Below are 24,599 nucleotides of genomic sequence, written 5' to 3' on the forward strand. Positions count from 1 at the left end.
CGCCGGCTGGAAGGCCGGCTGGACTGGGCTTGACGCCGGCTCGAAGGCCGGCTGGACCGGGCTTGAAGCCGGCTGGAAGGCCGGCTGGACCGGGCTTGACGCCGGCTGGAAGGCCAGCTGGACCGGGCTTGACGCCAGCTGGAAGGCCGGCTGGATCACCGGGCTGGATGCCGGCTGGATCACCGGGCTGGACGCCTGCTGGATCACCGGGCTGGACGCCGGCTGGATCACCGGACTGGACGCCGGCTGGATCACCGGACTGGACGCCGGCTGCACCGGACTGGATTCCGGCTGCACCAGACTGGATACCGGCTGCACCGGACTGGACACAGGGCTGGACACAAGACTGGACGCCGGCTGGATCACCGGACTGGACGCCGGCTGCATCACCGGACTGGACGCCGGCTGCATCACCGGACTGGACGCCGGCTGCATCACTGGACTGGACGCCGGCTGCATCACCGGACTGGACGCCGGCTGCACCGGACTGGATGCCGGTTGCACCGGACTGGATGCCGGCTGGATTGCCGGCTGGAACGTGCTCGGCTTCCCCCTCCTAGGCTTCTTCCTCTTGGATCGGCCCACAGTACGTGCGGCCGGTTGCTGGGAAGTGGAGGAGAGCCAGGGATACTCCGCACCGGAGGAGTCGGACGGAGAGTCCCACGACTCCCTTCGTCTCCGCCGGCCACGGGTGTCGCGGAGGAGTGCAGCAGAATGCACCGAGGCAGGTGGTTCGGAGGGACCCAAGGTAATGGTACCAATGTTAAGTCCCTGTTCCTCCGGAATCGTCTCCAGGGTGATCGGAGAGGCAAGACATGCTGAGGTCCCAGGCGGATCCCGAATGTTAGCATAACAAACGAGTTCCGAGAAGCCCAGGGGTCTCAGCATCCGCATCTCTGACCGGGAGAGAGGTTCCGTGAGGCAACCATTGAACATTACCTTGAGTTCCTCCTCCCCAAAGCAGCCTCGCTCTGCTACTGCCAAGAACTGATTGGCGAACACCCAGATGTTCATGTCTCCCTGGCGGAGGGAAAGGAGGCGGTGGGTCTCCCTAGCCCGGCTCCCCATATCCACAGAGCTGCCTGCTGGGCTCAGTATTGGCTCGTGTATTCTGTCAAGAAGGTGCGTGGAGAAGAACCCAGATGCAGGCAGGCAGTGAAGGGGTTTACAGACAAGACTTTAATAAATAAAGAACAAACAAAATACCCACGAGGGGGTGACACGAAAACAGGACCGGAAAACAAACTTGAAATAAAAGACTTCCCACGAGGGGGACAAAACTAAAACAAGAAAAGTAAAAACTAAACTAAAGGACACGACCAAACGTCTTAAATCAAACACACGACAAGGGTAAAACACAACACTCACGGAACACGGGCACGGCTAGGAACAAGGAACAAGGAACACTCGACGAGGTAAACAGAACATACACAACGTAACATAGTACATCCAAGAGACATGGTACAGGGATACATACGTAATACACGAGCACAGGACAATGAAACATGAGGGTATATAAAGGGAACACAAACAAGGGATAACGACACAGGGCAGGTGTGGGTAATCAAACACTCAGGGAAAGGTAACAAGGAAACGAGAGGAGCGGGGCCAAATGACGAGACACGAGAAAACACATGAGAGGTAAAAACATAAACATCTCATGGCTTTCTCACATAGAACCTAAGGGCTCAGTCCTGATCCTGCCACATGACTAGAAATACAGAACCAAGAATGCAGGACCGTGACAAAATATTCATTATTTTGTAGTAGCTATAGTAAATAAAGGGCTTGGGACTATGCAATTATTTGTTGTCCCATCAGCCAATCATAATGATTATGATTTTTTTTTTCTGCAGCTCAAGAGTGAGTCACACGACATTTACAGCTCAGGAGACAAAAAAATGCTAATTAGCTAAAATGCTAAGAGGCACAAACTGTTCCAGTTGTATTTTTCTATACAGAAAAATTTTAATTGACGTGCTCTTTAAATACACCTCTACAATTAAAAAAGCTCACTAACATCTATTTGAACAACCAAGATCATCAAAGATACATCGAATAGAGCAAACACCTCACATAGCCTCGCATTAATCATATTTAATCAAAGCTCATTAGCAAAGTTCTCAAGGCCTGTGCACGGCTTGTATCAGTCCATCTCTCTGGTTCACACATACAGCCCTGCCTCTTCATTCATACCCAATTAAACCATACAAAACAATAGTCAGAGTGTCCAGAGAGCGGGTGGGTGCTGACTCGCTCAGGGTTTTCTGAGGACGTGTTGTTGATGCCCTTCCGATCATACATATGGAGAGGCAAAATGTAAATGGCCGGTGCATGAGTGGGATGCATGAATAAAAATGTTCCACAGTTGCGTAGAATGAGACCCCACTAACACCAGAGACATTGTGCTTCAAATGCCAAATGTAGAGATGCAGGTGGATCTGATGGATGAACAGTGAGCTGTTATTTATTAGTAAGAATTTAAAGGATGCAATGTAAATGTTGTGGTCATAAAATTCAATTTATGACAATATGAAAGTCACAACATTTCTGACTTGCAGTATTTATTAATTATAGCTTCATCAGTATGAAATAAGAATTGCAAAACACTGTCTCCTCTCTGTAATATTTTTTCTAGATAGATATGATCAAATGAAGAGCAAATGGAAACCTAAGACTTTTCTCATTTCTCCTAAAAAATGCAATTTCTGAGAAATGTGTTTCCGATACTTAGATTTACCAGCATAACAAAATATGAAATCAAAAGTCAGAGATTTCAACATCAGAGGCAGAGCAAAGACATCATCAAATTATTTTAGCCATTTAATCCACATGACTTCTATACTGTTACTGTACGAAAACACTGTCTCACTTGTATTTTAATTTACTTTAGGAGAGACGTCTGAGACAACGCTGACACTTAAATAAACCATAACTGAGCACTCCTTTGAGTCTCCTGAGCTAAGAAGGAGCAACCACCAAGCAATAAAATTTTCCTCTGGGCAGTCATACGCGAAAATAGAAGTCCATCCACCTTTAAAGAATGCAACATACAACACAGTGTCCTTTTCATCCGTATTTGACCTCACAAGAAAACAAAAAGCCTCCTATTCGGTTGCCGTAGCAACCATAGGATTACGCCACAGGAATCAATGTTGGGTATAGTCTCTGTTCTGTAGGAACAGTTGGAGGACTGATCATATTTGCAAACACTGCTGGGTAAGAAAAGAGCACCCTTTAAAGCGCACGCTCTCCTCGATGCTGTAAAACGAGGCAGCAAGTTCCCTCAATGCAGCTGCGATGAAATATTTACAGCTACCTCTATATCAAATATATTTCCTGTGACAGCTGCTTACAAGGACAAGATAACCTGGATCATGCGCAACTGCCCGTAATCTCCATGTTACTCTTTCAAAGTAAAAGGAGAGGTTTAACAGGACAGGTGGTACCATCCAAGCCTGACACCATCTCAGTGCTGGGGGCTCACAACTGTTCCAACACACATACACTTATCGTGTTCAGTCACAAAGTTAGCCAATCGGGGCCGGAGTGAAAGACGCGGCACCTGCTGGATTCTCAGCTGCCCGTTTCGCCCCAAATTCTGCCACCCAAGAGATCGACAGACCCCAGAGCAGTGGCACTGTTGCATGCGCGAGCGCTGGTGGTGTGACTGCCCAGCAGCAACACGCTCAGCAGAGATATCTCTTTCTAAAGGGTGGGATTCCCACACGTCTGCCCTACCGCAAACATGCTTCCAAAACAGAAACTAGAGGTGGCAACATTTGCAAAAATGTATTCCATGCAATTCAGTATTGAGGAATATTTGACTGCAAAAAACAGTTTTTTTGTGATTTACTGTTTTCTGCATAAAATCATCTGAATGTAAAGAACATTCTGTGAAAATATAACCTTGATATCTTTAATACTGACTGAGTAAGATTATGTCATACATTTAAATCAGTGAAATTAATCGCTGAAATCAAACTTTGATGCTCATTATCTATTTTGAGCATTTATGCTCTTTTAAAACATTATCCTGATTTTCACAGGCAGGATCACAAATTCGAAATGATTTTGGTTAATAGATATATATCGGAATATACATTTTACAATTTATATATATATATATATATATATATATATACTGTATATATATTAGTGCTGTCAATCGATTAAAAAAATTAATCGGATTAATCACACATTTTTTATGTGATTAATCACGATTAATCGCACATAACTATTATATTTTAAAATATACTTTTACATTTTAATAATTTCACATTTAATCTTCAAATTGATGTAGAAACAACATATTTCTTTAACAGCATCATTTTATGAAAGCTAGCATTTTGATATTAGTACTGTAACTGATGTCTCTATTAAATTGATTATTTTAACATTAATTATAGCCATTCAACAGTATAATTGAGAGCTCATGTAAGAAACATACAGGAATTGAAGGACACTTTACAGTCTTTATTAATGCTAAATTATAAATTAAATGCAGAAGAATTCTCATTAAAGCTACAAAATCACATTGATTTCTTCTTTTATTTTGTTCTTTGATTAACATTAGTGACAGGAGTCACAGCAGCACGTTTAAGAACGTGGCCCCTTTAAGAGCTGTCTCAGTTCGCATATCTGACCGTCACCGCACTCCCATTTTCACAACTCTTTGCATTCATTTAAGATTTTATTTTACACTTTGAAGTCTGTGCTTAAGAAAATGCTAGACAAAACGGGCTTTCTGACATAATCTTGTGTGGTTTTATCCATTCAAGCACGAAAGAGAACTTAACACGGATGCGCTGTCTGACAGAGATTCACCGACGCAGCCTTCATCCCGTGACTGTTTACACCAGACTGGACCTCGCGTTGCGTTTTGCCGCGTCCCACAGTTTAGAAGCTGTCTATCTCCATTGAACGCGTCAAAGCAACTGCTTCAAATCGCGCTTAAGTGGTTTAAAAGCCTGTACACGAATAAGAGCGTGATTACATAATGTAACGCTAGACAAAGGATGTCAAAACAAACGGATGCTCCGTTAATTGCGATAAATATTTTCTCACGCGTTAATTTGAAAAAATTAATCGCATGCGTTAACGCGTTAACGTTGACAGCCCTAATATATATATATATATATATATATATACAGTATATATATATAAACTGTTTTTTTTTTATTAAAAACTACAATGTAAAAAAAACATTTAAAGAATTGTTTTATTAAAAACTAAGTCGTGAATAATACAATACAATTGTATCAATAAATAACTATTAGCTACTTATTTCAATCCAAGCAAAAACAAAAGACTTCTCTATTAAATTTTTATTTTAGAACGATGAATGTTCCTTTGATTTAGAGAGGCTTATAAAATGAAAGCTTTAAAATGATACTGCTGTAAATGCTATAAGGAGCCACTGCATCAAACTATCTTGCAATTTTGATTATAATTAAAACAACAACAATTAAGAACATTTCTTATGGGTTGATGTCATCGTCTTTTACTACCTTATTAAGAATGAGAAGTTCATTTAATAGGGGTGTAACGATACTTCGTATTACGATATTTCGCGATGCAAAAATGTTACGATGCGCATCGGTGGGGATATTTTACGATATGTTTAATTCTATTCGTTCAGCGGTCAAGACGCTACCTACTCTGCGCCAGTGCGTCACGTGTGCTTATCTCACATATGCGGTAGAGAGAGAAGTCTCTGTGAGAAGGGGAAGCACAAGACACAATTTGTGTCTCCAAGTGGTTTACAAAGCGTCATATTTTCCTTCACAATCGCCGTTAAAACACAGCAAACTTGAAGCGTGACTGCAGTCGAGTCACCCCGAAACTCATTACAAAGGCAGCACAAACGTTTTTAAATGCCAATGTTAATTTATCCGCTAACGTGAGCTGCTGCATAACGTAATATGCAACATAAAGTAAGCCAAAAAAAACAGCGCTGTTCCGATCAGAGAAGCGATGAAGTGAGTCGTACTGTATATTAAGAGATCGAATGACATGCTAAAAAACAAGTAGTTATCTGCATGATTGAAGAAATGTAATACAGTTTATGTAATATGTCTTTTTGAAAGATTTTTCTCATTCATTGCTGTCTCAAGCAAAGACATAGCAGCTTCCAAGAGACACGAGCCAATAGTGCTTGAGCGTGAGCTCTGTCAGAGCGTTTCATTGGTTGAATGTCCTGAATGAATATACCCTTCACTGAACGAACGTGTCAATTGAGTCAAAATGAGACTGAATGAACTGCTACATGTCGTTCATGGTCTAATATTCTCTGTGTTACAATACATATCCAGTAGTTACTCAACTTTTCTGGAAAATAAAGGTAATGACCAGGTTTAATTTAATTCCAAGGTAAAGTAAATTATTCTGAAACACTTAAATCGTTGTATGGAACATTTAATTACACCAATTAAATGAGTTAATCCAGATAGATTTTAGTAGACTAATATAATGTAGATTTCGTCGACTAAAAATAGACTACAACTATGATAAATTGGGATGACTAAAACTAAATTGCATTTTAGTCAAAAGACTACACTGTAAAAAATGATTCGTGGCCCTAGTAAATATGGCTCAATTAAATAGGCTGATTTTCCTCAAAAAAATAAATTTTGCACATTAATTAATTTCTTGCTATAAATGTTACTAAATTTATTGAGATTGCAGTTTGCTTAAAATAATGAGTAAACACAGCAAGTAATTTTTAGTAAAGTCGCATGAATCTGGTTATTAGTCAATTTGACTAAACATTTTAAGATTCGGTTAGATCATGTGACACAGCAGCGGCCATTTTCTGAAAATCATCTCCTCAGACGATAAAGGTGAGTAAACTTAACTTGTTTAATACTAAAATGTTTCATAAAATAAATCCCACCAATAGTGTGAAGATACATGTTTCTTAGTGTTTTCATTTGAAATAAGTTTAATTGTGGTGGTGCACGTTTCTTGGTGTTTTAAATAAGCTCCTAGATATCAAATGTACAGAAACGTGCGTGCACAGCGCACTTCAACTTTTGTGAGAAGAAAGTTTATTTACGTTGCTTAAATGAGATTTATGGTAAACAATCACGATTGCCTACTTTTATGAAGGCATTGAAAACACGTTGATAGTTATATTCGCCGTCCAGCTCCTTGAGCCTTTTAGTTTCAATTTGACACAACGCGCCACATTAACAGACAACGTTTTTAAGTGAGTTAAAAAGAGCGCGAAGCCGTCATTGCTTTATTTCAAACATTTCATCTGTCTCGTCTATTTATCTATACCACGTGCGAGCGTTGCGATGCATCGCGACAAACGCCTTGTTGTTAATGGTTTCTGTTATCTTTTGTCATGTGGCATCTTGAGGTGGGGACAGGGTGTGACCGTTTACAGTGAGCTAGAAGTGCGAGGCGGAGGCTGGAACAGTGGGCTCAAATCTCTTTGCATCGTGTTGGTTAGAAACCTCCTTAAAACGGCACACTGTCACTTTGCAGACACGATAGAGGAGAATTGTGTCGGCTAAGGCTAGTGATTAATTTTTCTTTTATTGTAGTACTTATATAATTGTTTGTGTGTGTCATAAACGCATATTTTTATACTGAGCAGTGGAAGTGAACAAAACACAGTAGTGTTAAGTACAATCAACTTTGTTAGTGTGACATTACACTATGGCAATGTTGTGAAGTTCTGGTAAAGTTCCATTATGTGACTTTAATTTATTTGTTTTATATTTTAGTAAAGCCACTTCCTGAATGAATGTTAAAAAATATTGGGAGACCTAATTTTCATAGTGAGGAACTTATACAGAACTAGGTAAGAACAGTAACATAACAGTTCATATCGATTCTTTACATTCTTTTAATTATCAGTATGTATATGTATATATTTTATACTATTCTAAATTTATATTATACATTAATATCATATTGTTTTTTTTCAGGACAATAATGGTGAAGTTATTCAACCTTGCAGAGCACACTGTAATCACCAGAGGGGGGATCTCCAGATACTCCAGATCTCCATATTCAGCTCAACACCACACGTAACATGCAAGCATACAAGACCACACACAAACTTTATATAAATAACATAACTCTACACGGTTATCAAATGCACATACACACTCATGCATACAACACCAGAAATATTAAAAACCACTAGCCTTAGCCATGTTGATGGTTACTGTTGTTATAATGTTGTCAGAATGCCTGTTGTTTAGTATCATTTATTTGTTTTTGTTGTACAATGAAATTTACATTTCTGAACTGCTGTATGTTTCATGTTTAAATTATTCAGTGAAAAAATAAAGCTTTTAACATTTCACAGCTGTCCATTGTTTCTGTATTTTAGGTGTTAAGAACATAAAATTATTCATCTAAATGAGCTTACATTTGATCATGAGGGTAAACTAGACTTTTTTGGTAGAAATAACAAAAATGTGTTAGTAAAAACAACTTAAAATTGTGAGTCACACCAACCGAAAAAATTAAGCAAAATCCCTTGCTGGGAATAGGGTTAGGATTACTCAAAAATGTAAGCAATGCCTACTAAAGAATTTAAGGTAATGCTGCTTAAAATTTCATGTAGAACTGGCTTAAAAAATTTGTCGCAAAAATGATGTACTATATTTTTAAGTAACTTCAGCGTAATTTTTTTTCAGTGTATGACTAAAACTAAATCAAAATTTGCTGTCAAAATTGACACATATCTTAATTCTAATTAAGATCGAGATATGTACCGAATCGTGAGCCAAGTGTATCGTTACACCCCTACCATTTAATATAAAAAAATGTTCATTTAGATTTCAGTACTATAGTAGATTCAGTAGTATAAACTCTAAAACACATCCATAGAATTTTTGCAACATTGTGGCTAATTTTTGTCACTATGATTTCTGCTTTTGCCCACTTTATCTGGGAGTAAATAAAGGGATAAGAACAGCTCTCATATTTAAAGCTCAATTCAAACACACTTAAACCAGAGAATATCTGATTGCAGATTTGTTTAACACTCTTTCAAACACAGAGTCCATACTATTTAAGCCTTTTCACAAAAACACCCCAGACTGAAATCTTAGCGCTGCAGACAGACAGACACGGATTAAATCTGATTAGTGTACGTACAGGAACAGAGGCTGTACACTCTGAGATTACAGTCCAATTCCTGTTCTGTGCTTCCTGTTGCCATATGTGCAGTTTAAGATGACGGTCTGCTAAGGTGTACAGAAGTGACAATAAAGCCCTCTTCACAGCTATAAACCACTATCATCCATTTATATACTCAAAGGGCAGTGTTTCAGTAACAATTATTTTAAAATCCATTCCACTAAACAAGCATGAACTCAAACATTACACCTGCTTACAAGGTTCATTGATGATATAAAACTAAACTGCTGCTTAATACCCAAGCAATAAAGAGAGAAACATTATCATTTGCCCACAACACACAACAAACAAACATTTGATAAGAGCCAGTGAGGAGATCCGCTTCTTAACCGGAGATTACACCAAAGAGCTTCTGCGACAATCATTCTCACATTCTTTATGTTATAATCCCTTTCTTCCCTCTGCACACCCTTTATATCGATAAAAGGATTAACAAATGAGGAATTACGCGTTACAGTAAGAGAGCAAAACAGCGGGCGGCAAGATTATAGCGTGCGTTAAAAATTGAATGAAAGTACAGTAACAAGCATAACTTTCCGAAAAAAAAGGTTTACTGATGTTATTTTATTTTTATCTGTAGCAAAGCATTCAAGTGTTATTAAATCCTCTGACTTATCATAGTAACAGATAGAAGGAAACATTTCCTTTGACATATCGTGTCTGTGAATCCTTTTTAAGGTTAATAGATCTAGGTAACAAAAACAGACTACTCACTATTGTAAGGAAAGGATGGTGAAAGTGTCTGTTTTGAACCTTTAACACACTGAGAAGCTGAAGCTGGACAAATACCGAGTTCAAAGAGAAGAAATCGCTTGATGTTTTATTTGGGCACTGTCACTACCACATATTGAATGTGTGGAAGGAGAATAATGCAAAAGTTGTCATTCCCTTAGAGCAAACACATTGGATATGTGCTCATGAAAACAAATAGTACTAATTCCTTAAACCACAAAGCAACAATGACTGTGCTATCAACTTTTAGTATCATGTCTGTTAGTGTTACATACTATTTTCAGAAATCTCAAGCGTACATCAAACACTGATAAGAATCCACTAGAAGTCTGATTAATTTTAATGATCTTTAATCATTTTACACAAATACTCCAGGAAGTGAACAGACAGGAGGGTAATAGACTTGGCAAAAGTGACAAGCTTTAATGGTGGAAAGGGGTATTACTGAAAAGATCTCATCTCTGAGATTCTAATGCCCCGCAGGGGGGTTTGTGACTAGCCCTCAATTGAGATTTCAATAACTTTGTAACCCACTTTTTCTGCTTCCAAGTCTGTATCTCAAGCTATTTGACTCACGAGCCAATAGAGAAAAATCATTTTTAGCCATCCAGATATAGCCATCAAATGTACAATGTATAAATGAACAGATGAAGAACAGGGTTAATGAGATTATGGTTACTAAACCCATCAGGACAAAAATATTTGCTACCCTTACAAAGTAAAGAAATGTGGGTGTAGAAACTAATAATCATCAAATGAACATCACTATAAAACTATAACAACAATTTATTAAATTTATAACCTAAATTCATCTGAAAATGAAACATATTTTCATAGAAGTTTAACCAATTTTATATGATCTTATCTTATAGCGGTTCAAAACACACTATAACTTAAATGCATTCTAAAATGTATCTCACTGTTTAAATCATATTTGGTTTTATTTGGTTTGGGTACATAACAACCATTTCATCCTGTAAATATCAAAACAAATTATTTCTCACAAAGCAGTTAATTAACATATCACACTTTCCATCACTCATAAATACAGTAACAATAATTAACCAATAAAAATATGAAAATATGTCTTACATTTCCTTTGCTGATTAAAAGAACAAATATTTTAAACAATTCACATAAAAAGCCACTTCAGTGACTACAGGGTTTAAACTAAAAACGTATGGCTAATTACTGTTTTCTATCACACAATGAAGGCCACCTAAAGTAATTAGACAGCTTTAAATCAAGCAATTAAACCCTATCTAAACTGTGAACAGATAAATGTAAATATAGTTGTTTGACTAATCCATTATTTTTTAATAAATTATAAACCGAAATCTGTCTTTTAGCCACTGCCATAAGTGAATTATTAATACTGTTAAAAATTTTAAATGCACAGTTTACAGCAAAACTATATTGTTATGAAGTACATATGAAGCTATCTAAACCATGTCATGCAATTTGTTCCATATTCTTCCACCCTTTACTCCCTACAAATAAACACCAGCAATTCTAACATAAATCTCCAGAATCAAACATCACAAAAAACAAAAAGGATGATGCTAAAAGGGCTGCAGATTGCTCAGCAAAGTGCTGCTTATTTTAAGATGCAAATGTAACTATACAAAAGTAACATATTTCAAACATTGTAAAATATAAAACCTTTTAACCACTGCAGCAGATTTCTATTAAAATTATTACTTTTCTATTTTCTATTAAAAGCATTAAATAAGAACTGGGACATTTCTGCTCTAAACACAGTTAATACTTACTGTAACAAATGTATTTTAATTATTCTCATTCACATAATGTCTATTTTATATTCTGATAATCAGATTTGACTATTGAATAAAAATGTATATAAAATATTCGGATGACTTACTTTATTATATATTAAATCGTTTATCTTAAATTTATTTCAGGTAGCACAATGTACACAAAAAGAGATTTAAAATCATTTAAAAGCAGTTTATAGAAATCGTGGTCTGACTTGTTTTCCAGTTATGGGCCAGAGAAAACATTCGGGCTCAGTGGGATAAAAATGAACAATTTTTGTTTACTTTTACAAATAGTTAATTATGGGATAAAGTACACTCCCTCAGTAAACTCAACACTGTTTGACTTTCCAGTACATTGTTAACATGAAATAATTTAGCTTATTTTGACATTACCATTTTAATGCTGTATTAAAAATTAAAGGTTTACAAAACTTCATATAGATAACATAAACACCAAATTGAATTCAGCTTAATAAAATGTATTTATGTTTTAGGCTATTTTGTCAATTGTAAACATAGTTTAGAAGAATATTAAATATACTTTAAAAAACAATCAAATCAAAATGTACACTTTGTCTATTCTAACATAATATTATTACATTAAATAGACTATTTACTTATCTTTAAATGGTTCATTTTAAATTATACTTTTTAATAGTCTTACATTGGAAAACACTCCTGTGCTAAACAAACAACAATTAAACAATTCATTTAAACTTTTAAAATTCATAAAAACAAATATGCACACAGGTGGGTCAGTATATATAAAAAATCGGCATACAAGGGTTGTTGGACTGACTCATCATATTAATGTACATTAATATTATCACAGGTCGTTGAGTGTATGCATGTGTGTACTGCTCTAACAGCCTATGACACCTTCATTAATCAATAATAAAGAACAGTAATGTCAAAAATATTAATTATGGTTAATCTCTGGCATTCAACCAAAATGCATGTATCTACAGCCTTATCTGCATCCAAGTCTAAACATCATAAGGACATAGCAGGCCCCTTGACTGATTTGCATAGGATTCGTTGAAATACTGACAAAGCATTCCATTGCAGAGCCCGCATTAATACACCTAATGCATTTTATTGCGTACATATTATATACTGGCAGTAGTACTGACTCAAATGCAGCGCATCATAAACGTTAAGGCAATGAGAGACCGATATATCTTTAACAATGCGCCTATGTAGCCTACATGAGAACCAACACAGTTAGCACATAAAATACACACACACACGACTCGTGTGTGAGGGTTATATTACGAAATACAGACGTTTAAATATCGCGTATGTGTAACATGAGCCGTTCTGCGTTTCAGATTACATCTCTGATTCTAGAAGCATTCTAGAACAGCGTTAACAGGTTCTAGAGTGACCTACAAACAATCTCCTCGTGCATGCTGCTCTCAGTCATGTTAGGTTGACTGTAGCAGCAGCATGGCCGACTCTTCCATATCAAAGACTGTCCATCTTGACTGCGCACTTTATGAAACACCCCCTGAGTTTCCAGTGACCCTCTGAGGCGTTAATAACAAGATTTAAAAAAAACTTTACCAGCAGAAAGGATTTAATGTTTATGATTCATTTTTGAAACGCTTTACTCGCTTATGATGACGTGTACGTTTTAGGGAGAATACGGTGTAAGAGGCGGTCGTCTGATATGAGCTATACATCTGTGCACTTTCACATATCACGGTTGTGGGTTGTTCTCTAGCCATTTCTATGCCGCCCTCCCGTGGAACACGCACGCAGGGCCTATAGGGGAAATCACGTGGCCCACAGAAAGGCCTAAACACGCGCCATGAGGTCATGCACAATCTTGCTCTTGTAAAAATGAACCATAAGAACGAGGACTGTAATTCATATTTCGACAACTTTTTGAGACAAAAAGTTTATTTCGCAGTTTTGGGTTAAAACCCTAATTCTTACACCCGCATACACTGCCTGGATTTATAGCAGGTTTGCAACACTGAAAAACATCGCCCAATATTCTATAGATTTAATGACTGGGAAATAATAGCAAAATCCTTGTTTGCTTATATATGCACGGAAACTCCCTAGGAAATATGAATAGGCCTTTTTCTTTTCATTTGGTAATTATTTTCGCCAGTATTGTTTGTATTTTTCTCAGTAAGACAGTGTATTTTACTTCAGTCTAATCAACTGCTCAACATAGTCCGCAAAAAAATATAAATCACAATCTGATTAACCCCGACCAGAATACAATACAAGATACATAAAGAACGATATGAAATTGCATTGTAGTTAAAATAAACAAAAATAGGCTACAGCTTTTTGGCTTTGACGTTTAATGGGTAACACGAATAATTTAATGATTTAACAACATTAAATAACCACCTTAAAATACCCCGAATCTGTTTACTTCAAATAGTGCACGTCACACTTTCAGAACACAACACTGCAGCAGCACACAACACTGCAGCAGCACAACTTCCAAATGCAGATGCTTTACCGTGTTTCTTCTGAGTTCATTGTATCCTTCTTAAACTCACAAATAGTAGCCTAATAAATAAAGCAAATGTTTACCTTTGTTTTTTAGGTACAGAGTAGTCGACCTCGATCACTTTTCCATGCAGTTCAACTTTCCCTAAGATCAAGAAACCAAACAATTAGAGTTAAAATCGAAACGTACATATAACGCCAAAGTACATTATATATATTTAGGTGTTGTATGGGGTTTACAAACTTAAAAATGAATGCATAACCTCGCCACGCAACTTAGGCATGCAACGTAAATACAAGCGGGGAGGGATATATTCATACACGCAAGTTTCTTTATCAACGGATATCGGCAATGTAGCGAGTTTTATTACGTCTACATGTAAGATATTATCTTTATCTTATTTGCTATTATTCTTGATGATATGCGAAATGCTTGATGAGCTGATACGGTGAAGAATGGGCAGCCATGCTTTCCACTCCCACAAACCACATACGAGCAATGAGGAGAGTTTGAAGAACAGAATGAGAGGTCAAAGGATAAAGACACTTTCTAAATGTCTCTCCGTTTTTTAAGTAGGTTTGAAGCGCTACCGTTCACGAGCATGTTCAACGACTCGAGCGCACGTTGCAAGAACACAGACGTGTTGTGCATCTTGGGTTGTGTTGCGTATGAGTGGCCTGGCGCAGCACAAAAATTGGCATCTCACCTCCGTCCCCCCCCCAGCTACCTGTTTATTAGCACTTTCCTCTAGATCCCCATCACCCACCTTTAAGACACCTCGTAAAAACATACCTGGACACCATAGGAACATGCATGTGACGCCTTCTGCTCGCTCAGTTCGCTCGCTTCTTTTCAATAAAATCAAGACAAAAAATAACTGAAAAATAATTATGCCTACCGCCCCAACATCAAACCCATCCGATACATTCCTATGGGCTGAAGGCTGAGAAATAGCTCATATTCAGCACTCCGGTTTGGCGAAACATTTGGCGTGCATTTGAAGAAATCTATCGTAAATCCAACTTGTATCGCGCGTAGGAAGCGAACGCGATAGTGATTGAGCTCGCGGGCGTTAATTCGCACATCGGTCCGATCGCGTCAACAATTCGGACACTGGTGATGGAACAGCGCCCGAGTGATGCGAGCTCGTTACTTTTTCTTTTCCGATAAAGTGTTTAAGAAAGGGGAATTGCATGCGAGGGGTCAGGTGGTGGTAGTACTGTAAATATATATATAACGTTATACATAACCCTGACCTTCCGTCCTGTGAAGAACGCACTTACCAGATAGAGTCTCGATGGCTTTAATCGCCCAGTTCTGATCGGGGAAGTCCACGAAGGCATAGCCGGATTTCAGCAGGACTTGATCGGTCACGGGAAGCTTCCTCTCGACGAAGAGCTGCTTCAGGTCCTCCACGGTCACCGAAGGACTCAGATTCCCTACATAGAGTTTGTTCATGGTCTATACGAAAAATCTGTACTTCCAGATGTATCGGCGTGCGCGCGATGTATTTATCCAAGTCGGGTAAAATAAGGAGTAAATAAAAAAGAAATAATAATTAAAAATGTGCTGAAAATCAGCAGTCACCCCCCAGATGCAGCCGGACCCCCTGCTACATACAACTCTGTTCCTGCTCAAACTCTTTTCACTGGGATTGAAAAAAAGTGTCGTTGCGACGTTACTGTGTTGCCAACAAGCGCCGCCTCTAAATAAAAGTGCTCTAAATATCAGAAAATTACTTTTGATGCGTTTATGGACTTAAAGCATTAAATTGATGTCTAGTATTCAAATTGTCAGCATAAATCATTGGATGACGCTTATGATGAGACTCAATGAGCACATAGATTGTATTTCATTCAAAACCACAAACGTGAAAGTCAAAGGAAATATATTGTAGAATAGAAGATCATACCGCATTTGAAATGCTTTATTTTGTCATTTACAGGCCGATTTGCATCTGTATGGTTTTGGGGGCGTTTTCTCTGGCCCTTGGGAAAATATCTTGCTGTTGCTTTATGTATTATTTGTTTTATATATATTTTTTTAATTTCCGACTAATATACGACTGTAAAATAAAATCTTGAGTATCGAGAAGTAGCTGGCAAATACGGCTTTCTCTGGGAACGCCCACGTCAACGGAAAAGAAACAGGAATGTGCAGTGGTGATCTTATGGAATTAAGAGCTTGTAAATCAATGCAACATAATAATCTGACACATTTACATTGGCACAGCTGTGACCTTTTTATTTCAAGGACAATCCATTAATATTTAAGATCTAGACAATTCCATTGATAGTGCCACACAGTCGTAATTTATTTACCTTCATGTTGTTCAAAACCCGTTTATGACAAGAGACTATATTTTGAGAACTGTCTCCGTGGTTTTGTGACCATGAAGTCAACGGAGGCCAATGTTGTTTGGTTACAAACCTTGAAAATATATTTTGTGTTCTGTGAAAGAAAGTCATACAGATATTTACACAAGTGAGTAAATGATAAAAGAATATGCATCTAGCAATTTAATTTAAATGTATTTAACTTCAACTTTTTTACTTGCAGTCTATTTTTTAGTCCAGTTAGTCAGTTTTGTTTTATGTGTCATTCAGATCTGCTCAGTGACACTTTTTAGACTATTTAAATAAACTAAGCAAACTGTACAAGATTTACATGTTAAAGATTTTCAGACGGTCCCATTATAAATTAGGTGTTCTCTAATAATTTAGGCACCTTAATTGGATCAGAAAACGTCAGTGTTGTCAAGTGTTTTTGGGCTTTAAACCTATTCATTTTTCTGCAGGTTAAGAGAGATTAGTATGCATTATATCATAAATATGCTATACACCCATATGCCTGCAATCAATATACAATATTCATTATGTTATTATAGTGTGATGAGGATATTATATTGTAAAAGAATGCATTTGGGTTTCCAGGAGAAAAACATTCAGATTTAAATAGTTTTAAGTGACAAGCAGATACTCACACCAGGTAAGAGGTATAAAGCAGTTTATTGCAAGACCACTGCTAAGCCTAAAATGCATAAAAACATAATGGGGTGTGAGCCAGAAACTTCACAAAGAAACGCAAAAAGTTCAGCATCAGACCAAAAAACAAAACACAACAGTGCAAAAATATTCATCCATCTACTGAAACATGTCACATGAAACCTTCAGGCAACAAATAGAAGGGACAGAGTTTGAAGTACATCTAAACTCATGCCACCAGAAATAAACATCTACGTCATTGTCATCATCATCATCATCTTCAAGGGGAGCATTCCAAGTACACTTTTCAATAGTGACCTGTAACGAAAATAAAAGTTTTCACATTTCCATCTTTACATATGTTTTCATGCATTACTCAAACATTTACAATACTAAGGTTAAAGCGACAACGAGCAACTTTTTGACCTTAAAATAATGTCTCTAAAATTATTTAAGTGGTAGGTCAACTTTTAACTGGATTACTGAAATTTTACTGCCGTTGCTACCCAAATAGCCTCCTATCGGCTGAAATTTAACTTGTAACTTTAGTGTTCGGGCCGGTACAAGCCCCGCCTATCCCCTGCTTTACAGCATACGTCACGTTTTACTTGTAGCCTGGGAGAAGTTAGCCAACAGCAGAGCTAACAGTAAGACGAAACGAACCAAAACATCACCATGGCAGAGCCAAAAAACCAAAGAGGGTTTTGTCAGAGGAAGCAAAGAAAAGAAAGCGAGAGAGTGATCGGACATGAGGCCGGTCACAAATCAATATAGGACGGGCTTACACTCATTGGCGCGAGCAGCAAGAGGCAAGGTTGCAAAATGGATGGAGACCTAGCGGTCCTGCTCCTGGATTTGTAAGTGTTATTTGTACATTTTTTGTTACTGTACTGTACTTTTGAACGTATTTGTTATTAGTCTGTGTCATTGGTGCACCAGAGATAATGGTTGACGGTGTTGATAGCTAGCATGTTGTCGTGTCTCGTCATAGTGCTTGTAAATGAAAACTAAAAAACACAAACGTGTTGTGGTAAAAAGTAGCAGATTCTTTCAGACCAGTAAACCGCGGAAATGTTGAACAGTTCAGTCGTTGAGTAGGCTAATGTTGTCATTATATACTGTATATATATACACACATACATGCTATGCGCGGTTTTCGTAGCGTATCTGGGTCCGCCGGCTTTATAAACAAACTCGCACGTATTGAGCTGCCAGCGGGAAATCTTTGCGACAGTTTATACGACACTGTAAACAGACAATTCCCCTTATCAACCACGTGGGGCAACAGTGAGCAGAAGTTGCTCGTTGTCGCTTTAAGCACTCTTCAACCAAAGGCTGGCTTATACAAGACTAGATTCAAGTTGGTTGGTAGCCTTTGTGCAGTACTTACGTGGAGAATAGGAGCGAGAGCGTGATCTTGATCTGTATGGTCCTCGGCTGTAATAGGGAGAGGGTGACCTTCTCCTGACAACATAAATGCTCTCATCAGAAAACTATCGAGTACGCTACAGCTGAAACTGTATTGTATCATGCATGTGAAAAAACATCTTGCTGTATGTAATGCGCAAAGATGCAGTAGGCAGTATGAACAACCATAGTTTGAGTTTAACAGAGCGTGTAGACTGTTAAACAGTTTTGTTCCCCTACCTGTAAGACCTGCTGCTGCTGTTACTGTAATAGTCACGGTCATCATAGCGATCATACCCCCGGTCATTGCCGCGATCGTAATTATCACGACGTCGGCTCACACTCGGACCTCCACCGCTATAGCAGATACAAACATGTTTTGAGCTCACATTTAAATATGCATCAACTGATTAAATCTCTATGCCCTGAGTGAGGAAGACTACTTAATATGTACAATTAATTTGCACAAGATTGTTACCGTAACCAATACAAATTATAATTTATAAAACGGTCAGTTCTGGTCCTTGATTCTGATTGGTTGAGCCGTGTTTTAAGCCATTATAAAATACCAAATTTGTAACTGCTGATCGCATTATATAGCCTAAGGGCTTTGGTAATTTCCCTTTTTACGCATAAGCGAGGGACAGAGTACAATAGCACGCGTGTACTGTACGCGCACTGCTCAAAGCACGCATGCGCATTACATTTCTTGCAGTAATTAGTTTAAGACAACCTGGCCCCTGTAGTCCAGGAGAGGTATTGCAATATGTCTTAAAGCGCATGCGTCAAAACCCATGTGTACAGAATGAGTCAAAAGCAGTATACTTTGCAAGGCTGTGCGTTCGGTTGTAAAAAAAAAAAATAAAGAAGTACGTCACAGGCTTAAGAATCACTGTGCCACTGTTGCTGCGTCTATGTTGCTTGGCCTTGCTATGCATATGGAATAACAATTACATTAGGGCAGTTGTGGCCTAATGGTTAGAGAGTCGGACTCATGACCAGAAGGTTGCCGGTTCGATTCCCAGGGCCGGCGGGTAACAACTGAGGTGCCCTTGAGCAAGGCACCTTACCCCTACTTGCTCCCCGGGCGCTGCAGTGATAGCTGCCCACTGCTCCGGGTGTACGTGTGTTCACTACTCTCTGGATGGGTTAAATGCAGAGGTCACATTTCGTTGCCTTGTACATGTGCAATGACAATAAATTGAATCTAAATCTAAAAAAAAATTAAAGCAATAAGCCCCATGAAGCAGTTGGCTACAGTGTATTTTGACTATATTCAGACTGTCACCCCAAATTCGATTTTTGTGCATATCTGATTGGAATCTAATTTAAATTATTGATTGTCCACACTGTGTATAGCAACTGTTCAGATCCGATGTGTGTGTCCAGTGGTGCGCTCTCGTTTTTTTTTGCAAAATGGCTAGTATGCTCGGCTCCCATCTCCTCCAACAGACAGACAGACAGACAACACAGCAACCTTGTATCTGCGTGAGGACGTTACGTACGAAAAGGATGTCCAGAAATGCGATTTAAATAGGATTTTAGGACAAATAGTGCTGTACACATTTGCTAAATATGATCAGATTTCAATCAGATATGCACAAAAAAATATCAGATTTGGACTGACAGTCTGAACATAACATGAACATAGCAGCTAAGTGGGTTTTAGGCACTCCGATAAAATTCACTGGTTCTTGGGGCTTATTGCCTTAAAAGAAAAGATAGTAGCATAAGTGTTTACATTTCTCTGATACCACGGTAGATTACATTCTTTCAATAAGGTAAAATGTATAATGCTATAACCCAACACTTGCTTATGGAGAACAAGTCTAAACCAAACGATGATGAAAAGAATGTACTGTATCTCTTTAAACATGACATCCAATATTTTTTAATGCAGATAACAAATTAAAAGCTACATGGCTCCTACTGCTATTGATGTCAGTATATATCCGACTATGAAAACAAAACATAATTTTGTGATAATATCATATATCATGATAAAAGTCCTGGTGAAAATCACACTCACTATGTTGGTCTACCCATATAAATTCCAGGGGTAGGTGTGTGTGGCCTCTTTGTAATCGAATAGTCGACTCTGATTCTGCGGCCATCCAGCTCCATGCCATTTGCACGCTCTTTAGCCTAGAATCAAAGCAATCCAGAATAACCATCTCATGTCAACTAAAATGTTATCCTTGCATATAGAGCTAAACAGAAACAGCTTCTTTTCATCACATTCAACAAAAGTCACAATGCATTATGCATTCATTTATCAGACTTGTTATTTAAAATAGAGAATTTACCTCCTTGGAATCTTCTCTGTTCTCGAAGTAAACAAAGGCAAAACCCCTGGAGCGTCGAGACTGCTGATCATACACAATGCTGACATCACTCAGGGGGCCGTACTTGGAGAAGACCTCCCTCAGGTCCCTCTCTGTGGTGTACAGACTTAGCCCGAACACTCCCAAGCAGCAGTTTGGGTCTGGGTTTCCCTAAAATGAAAGAAGGTCAATATAAGATATAAAACGACAGCTGTGAGAACAGCATGCATGAATTAGACTCTTGGTCTCACCCTGTCACCAATATGACGTCTACGGTTTGACATAGGAGAGTGACTATGGCTGCGGTGGCGACGGTATTCGCTGCTGTAGGAGCGACTGCGGGAGTGTCTTCGGCGAGAGTGGGAGCGCGAGCGGGAACGACTGTAATGCTTGCGGGAACTCCGGTGAGAACGAGATCTACATAAGCAAAGTAAAAACACGATGTAAAGCTGAACACATTCATGCAATCTATGAACTTGTCAAATTCCTGTCTGCTAACTCCTCATGCCACATTAGACAGACAAGAACCTACAGTTTCAATTTCATTACACATATCCAGTTGCTACTAACGCATGTCAGATGATCAACTGCAGAGTGTTTAAAATCGTAATTCTGGGTGGGGAACATTTTTTTCCCGCCTGGCTCAAACATTGTTTCTACTTTTAACCAGAAAGCAGCTGGTGTGATTTCCACTCCATCCAATAAATGTACTTTGAATTCCTGCAGTAGATAAGCCACAGGGGATTCATTTCAACAGATTCAAATGACAGAAGATTTTTGGATTTCCGGATTAATCAACTGACCTCTTGGATCTCGAGCGAGAGCGGGACTTGGAGCGCGAATGATGGGAACCCTCTTTTGACCGAGCAGGTGAACGATTCGGTGAGCGACTGGCTGATTTAGCGGATCCTCTAGCACTTCCGCTCCTAGATGCGGAACGGGACTCCTAAACCAGCCACATCCAAATCAAGTTAGAGCCAAAGATTACAGTCACACATTGACAAATGTTTAGCCAATTATTTACAGCATTTTGAAACTAGGATAATATAGGATTATCCAGTGATGACGGCCTTTTCACTGCAGGTGCATAAACTACTGGTGCAAAAGAAATTACTCTGAAGCAAATGTAATAAACATTTTCTGCAGTTTTTTTTCACATGTTATGCATCAGATTATTCATCATAAAAGCTAGCTGTAAACCTCATGCTATAGGACAATTTAAACTAATGCAATACAAATGGACAACATAAGATTTATGCATGCACGCATGGGACAAACATACTAAGGAGTTACTTAGCGCTGTGATCTTATCCCAGATAACTTCTGATCTTAACTTCATAACACATCTTGTCTTCTTTCTTCAGTTACAATTTCATTTCTGACTTCATTCCTCTTCCCCCATTTCTCTCACTGCCCATAACTGCTATATGGGAACTTCTTTGCTTCGAAATATTAGCATGCATTGAAAATTCAGCTTCAAATTATTCGCATTAACAACTTGACATTTGACTTCGTCCAGATTTCTCTTCTTCCAACCTTAACCTTAACAAAAAAAGAAAAGGGTGAAGAATGTGTAAACACTGGACATCACAACCAAGTATCCTATTGTTTTATTAGTGTGGGAACAACATTATAGGTGAACCAACAACAGAGATGTAAAATGAGCTTTACGTTTCCAACATGAACAGACATTTTGAGCCTTGTACCTGCATGCAAAGATTACAATACAACAGCAGTCGTGTTTAGATCACTTAAATTAAAGATGCTATAAAAGCTAGATTAAATGTTTTGGTTTTGATATGCCAATCAATATAAAGCTTAGTGTTTAACACAAAAGAGGCGCTAATTTTAATATACTAGTTACATGAACTGCATTAAGGCTCAAGATGACCTTATTTAAATGCATAAGCAGACATAATTCAAATTATGTTGGTTTAATTAAATGTTTAAATTAGAATCGACAGCAAAACATTGTGCAACTGCTTACTAGTGAAAAAAAAAACAGATAAAAAGGAAGATCTCTCGAGACTTTGAGCACATTGTCTGTCGGCGGCTAACGTTATCACTTTAGCTGGCTAACGGGATAGTTGCATTTCGACACTAATCCACGTTACACGTATTCTTATCTTCAAGAGTTTTATTTACAAATTTTAAAACACGTTAAAACAAAACTAAATACATACTTGCATTAATGATTAGCTAAAGAGTGAATGAAGCTTCGCGCGCGCTCTCTCTCGCCTTGCTGGCGAACCAGCAATATGGATGCCATTTCTAGAAGGATCATAAGAGGACACATGCAAGAAAGAGACAACAAAACGCCACATACCCGATCGACAAACTCCTTTTCGGCGTCACTCATGGCTGTTTAGTGCCGTTTTAACTCTAAAGTCAACGCTATTAGAGAAATTAGAGATAACACGATACAAACCGAGCCACCAAACGTGAACACAAGTCAGACGGCTGTTAATGAACGCCTTTCTTGGTAATAGGGCTTTATTTAGAAACTAGCCTTTCCACTCCGTATTTCTATGTCACGCAACCGCAGTTCAACACAAAGGCCGCAAGGGGACGGCAAATTACTGCTCAAATAAAAAGCCTAAAGCAGATCAATTGTTGAGAAGTTTCGAATAAACTATATTTAAAGTTGACATTCCAACTAAAATGCAGTATTTTATGACTGAATCATGGCTGGAGTATTTTATGAGAAAGCATTGCCTTAATTACGAGTCAAAAACTCACAACCAATCGGATTAGTCAATCGATATCATGTGATTGACTGTGCCCACAATACGGAAAATATGCAGAGTGGCCTTTCTTCTTATGAAATTCTTTAGTCCTAAATAAGCTAAGAGCTGATTGGTCTAAACAATGGCGGTGTCATGAAAAATTCGGGCTGCGTCAGAAATAGCCCCCTATACCCTAATATAGTGCACTATTTGAAGGGACATTCATTTTCAGTGGTGTCCGAAATCATAGTGGACATTGTTAAGTGCACTCATTCAATCCCATGATGCATCATAATAACGAGGGTACAACCGAAGTACACTCACGCCAGCTGCTGCTAGACATCTATCGTGATGCTCGCGCTGAACGAATTCCGAATTCCGCTCCTTAAAGTGGACTATATTAGTGAACTAATGTAGGGAATAGTGAATGAGGGTATAGTGGGCGATTTCGGACACAGCCTCGGCCCACGTTTGAATTGTTTCCGCTTAGGACCCAATTTAGTAGGTAGTTGTAATGCCTGATCACAAAGTTGTATGGCTAACCGAAGCTGTGTTAGCTTCTTGCGAGCTAAATACGCTGGGTTAAATAAAAGCAGCATAAAAGTTTAAGTTTATGAAACACATATGAGCATATAAGCTTGATGCAACATACACGCCAGTATTTCTGGGTTAACATCTGATTAACAAACATAAACTATCACTTTTGATATTTTAAATGGTTTTATTATAGTAAATAACTAAAACTGTAACGAGATTTGTTTGATTTCACTACCCATAGGCTCATTTATGTACTATTACATGAAGCATTAAGTGAAAAAGGCAATAATGGTCATTTTAACAAAGTACTAGCGACATAAATCGTAATGTAATTTTGTAAGACTTGCAATGAGGCGCTAAAAACAGTAACCCAATAGAACAGAATAACGCGGGGTCCTAAAGGGGACCGATTTCGAGAGGAGACTCATGACAGCGGTTCTCTGTCCCTGCGTTCCAATCAGCATACTGTC

The 24,599-nt window shown here is 38.4% G+C and overlaps 2 protein-coding genes across 5 annotated transcripts in view; both read right to left on the bottom strand.

Moving 5' to 3' along the window:
* Nucleotides 1-15,790, bottom strand: part of igf2bp2a (insulin-like growth factor 2 mRNA binding protein 2a) — a 111,017-nt gene extending 95,227 nt beyond the window's left edge. For 2 of the 3 annotated variants that reach the window (XM_057336469.1, XM_057336468.1), the window contains exons 1-2: nt 15,435-15,790; nt 14,235-14,295 (exon numbers count right to left, since the gene is read on the bottom strand). In XM_057336469.1, coding sequence (XP_057192452.1) covers nt 14,235-14,295; nt 15,435-15,609 — 236 coding nt within the window. In that variant the 5' untranslated portion in view covers nt 15,610-15,790. Of the gene's footprint in view, nt 1-14,234; nt 14,296-14,943; nt 15,035-15,434 lie in introns of those variants that run through there. The other variant, XM_057336470.1, reaches the window with a different exon arrangement.
* A 1,350-nt stretch (nt 15,791-17,140) lies between these two features.
* On the bottom strand, nt 17,141-23,366 carry tra2b (transformer 2 beta homolog). Of its 2 annotated transcripts, XM_057336503.1 has the most exons (9): nt 23,193-23,366; nt 22,149-22,408; nt 21,670-21,812; nt 21,118-21,283; nt 20,849-21,037; nt 20,572-20,687; nt 18,783-18,899; nt 18,526-18,599; nt 17,141-17,453 (listed from the first exon to the last, which is right to left on the bottom strand). In XM_057336503.1, the coding sequence occupies exons 2-9, from the start codon at nt 22,203-22,205 to the stop codon at nt 17,443-17,445; spliced, it is 873 nt and encodes a 290-aa protein (XP_057192486.1). In that variant the 5' UTR covers nt 22,206-22,408; nt 23,193-23,366; the 3' UTR covers nt 17,141-17,442. The 2 variants fall into 2 exon arrangements, with proteins under 2 accessions (XP_057192486.1, XP_057192487.1); XM_057336504.1 differs by lacking the exon at nt 22,149-22,408.
* Between the last annotated feature and the right edge of the window lie 1,233 nt (nt 23,367-24,599).

Source organism: Triplophysa rosa, linkage group LG6, assembly GCF_024868665.1.
Source record: "Triplophysa rosa linkage group LG6, Trosa_1v2, whole genome shotgun sequence".
Lineage (NCBI taxonomy): Eukaryota > Metazoa > Chordata > Actinopteri > Cypriniformes > Nemacheilidae > Triplophysa > Triplophysa rosa.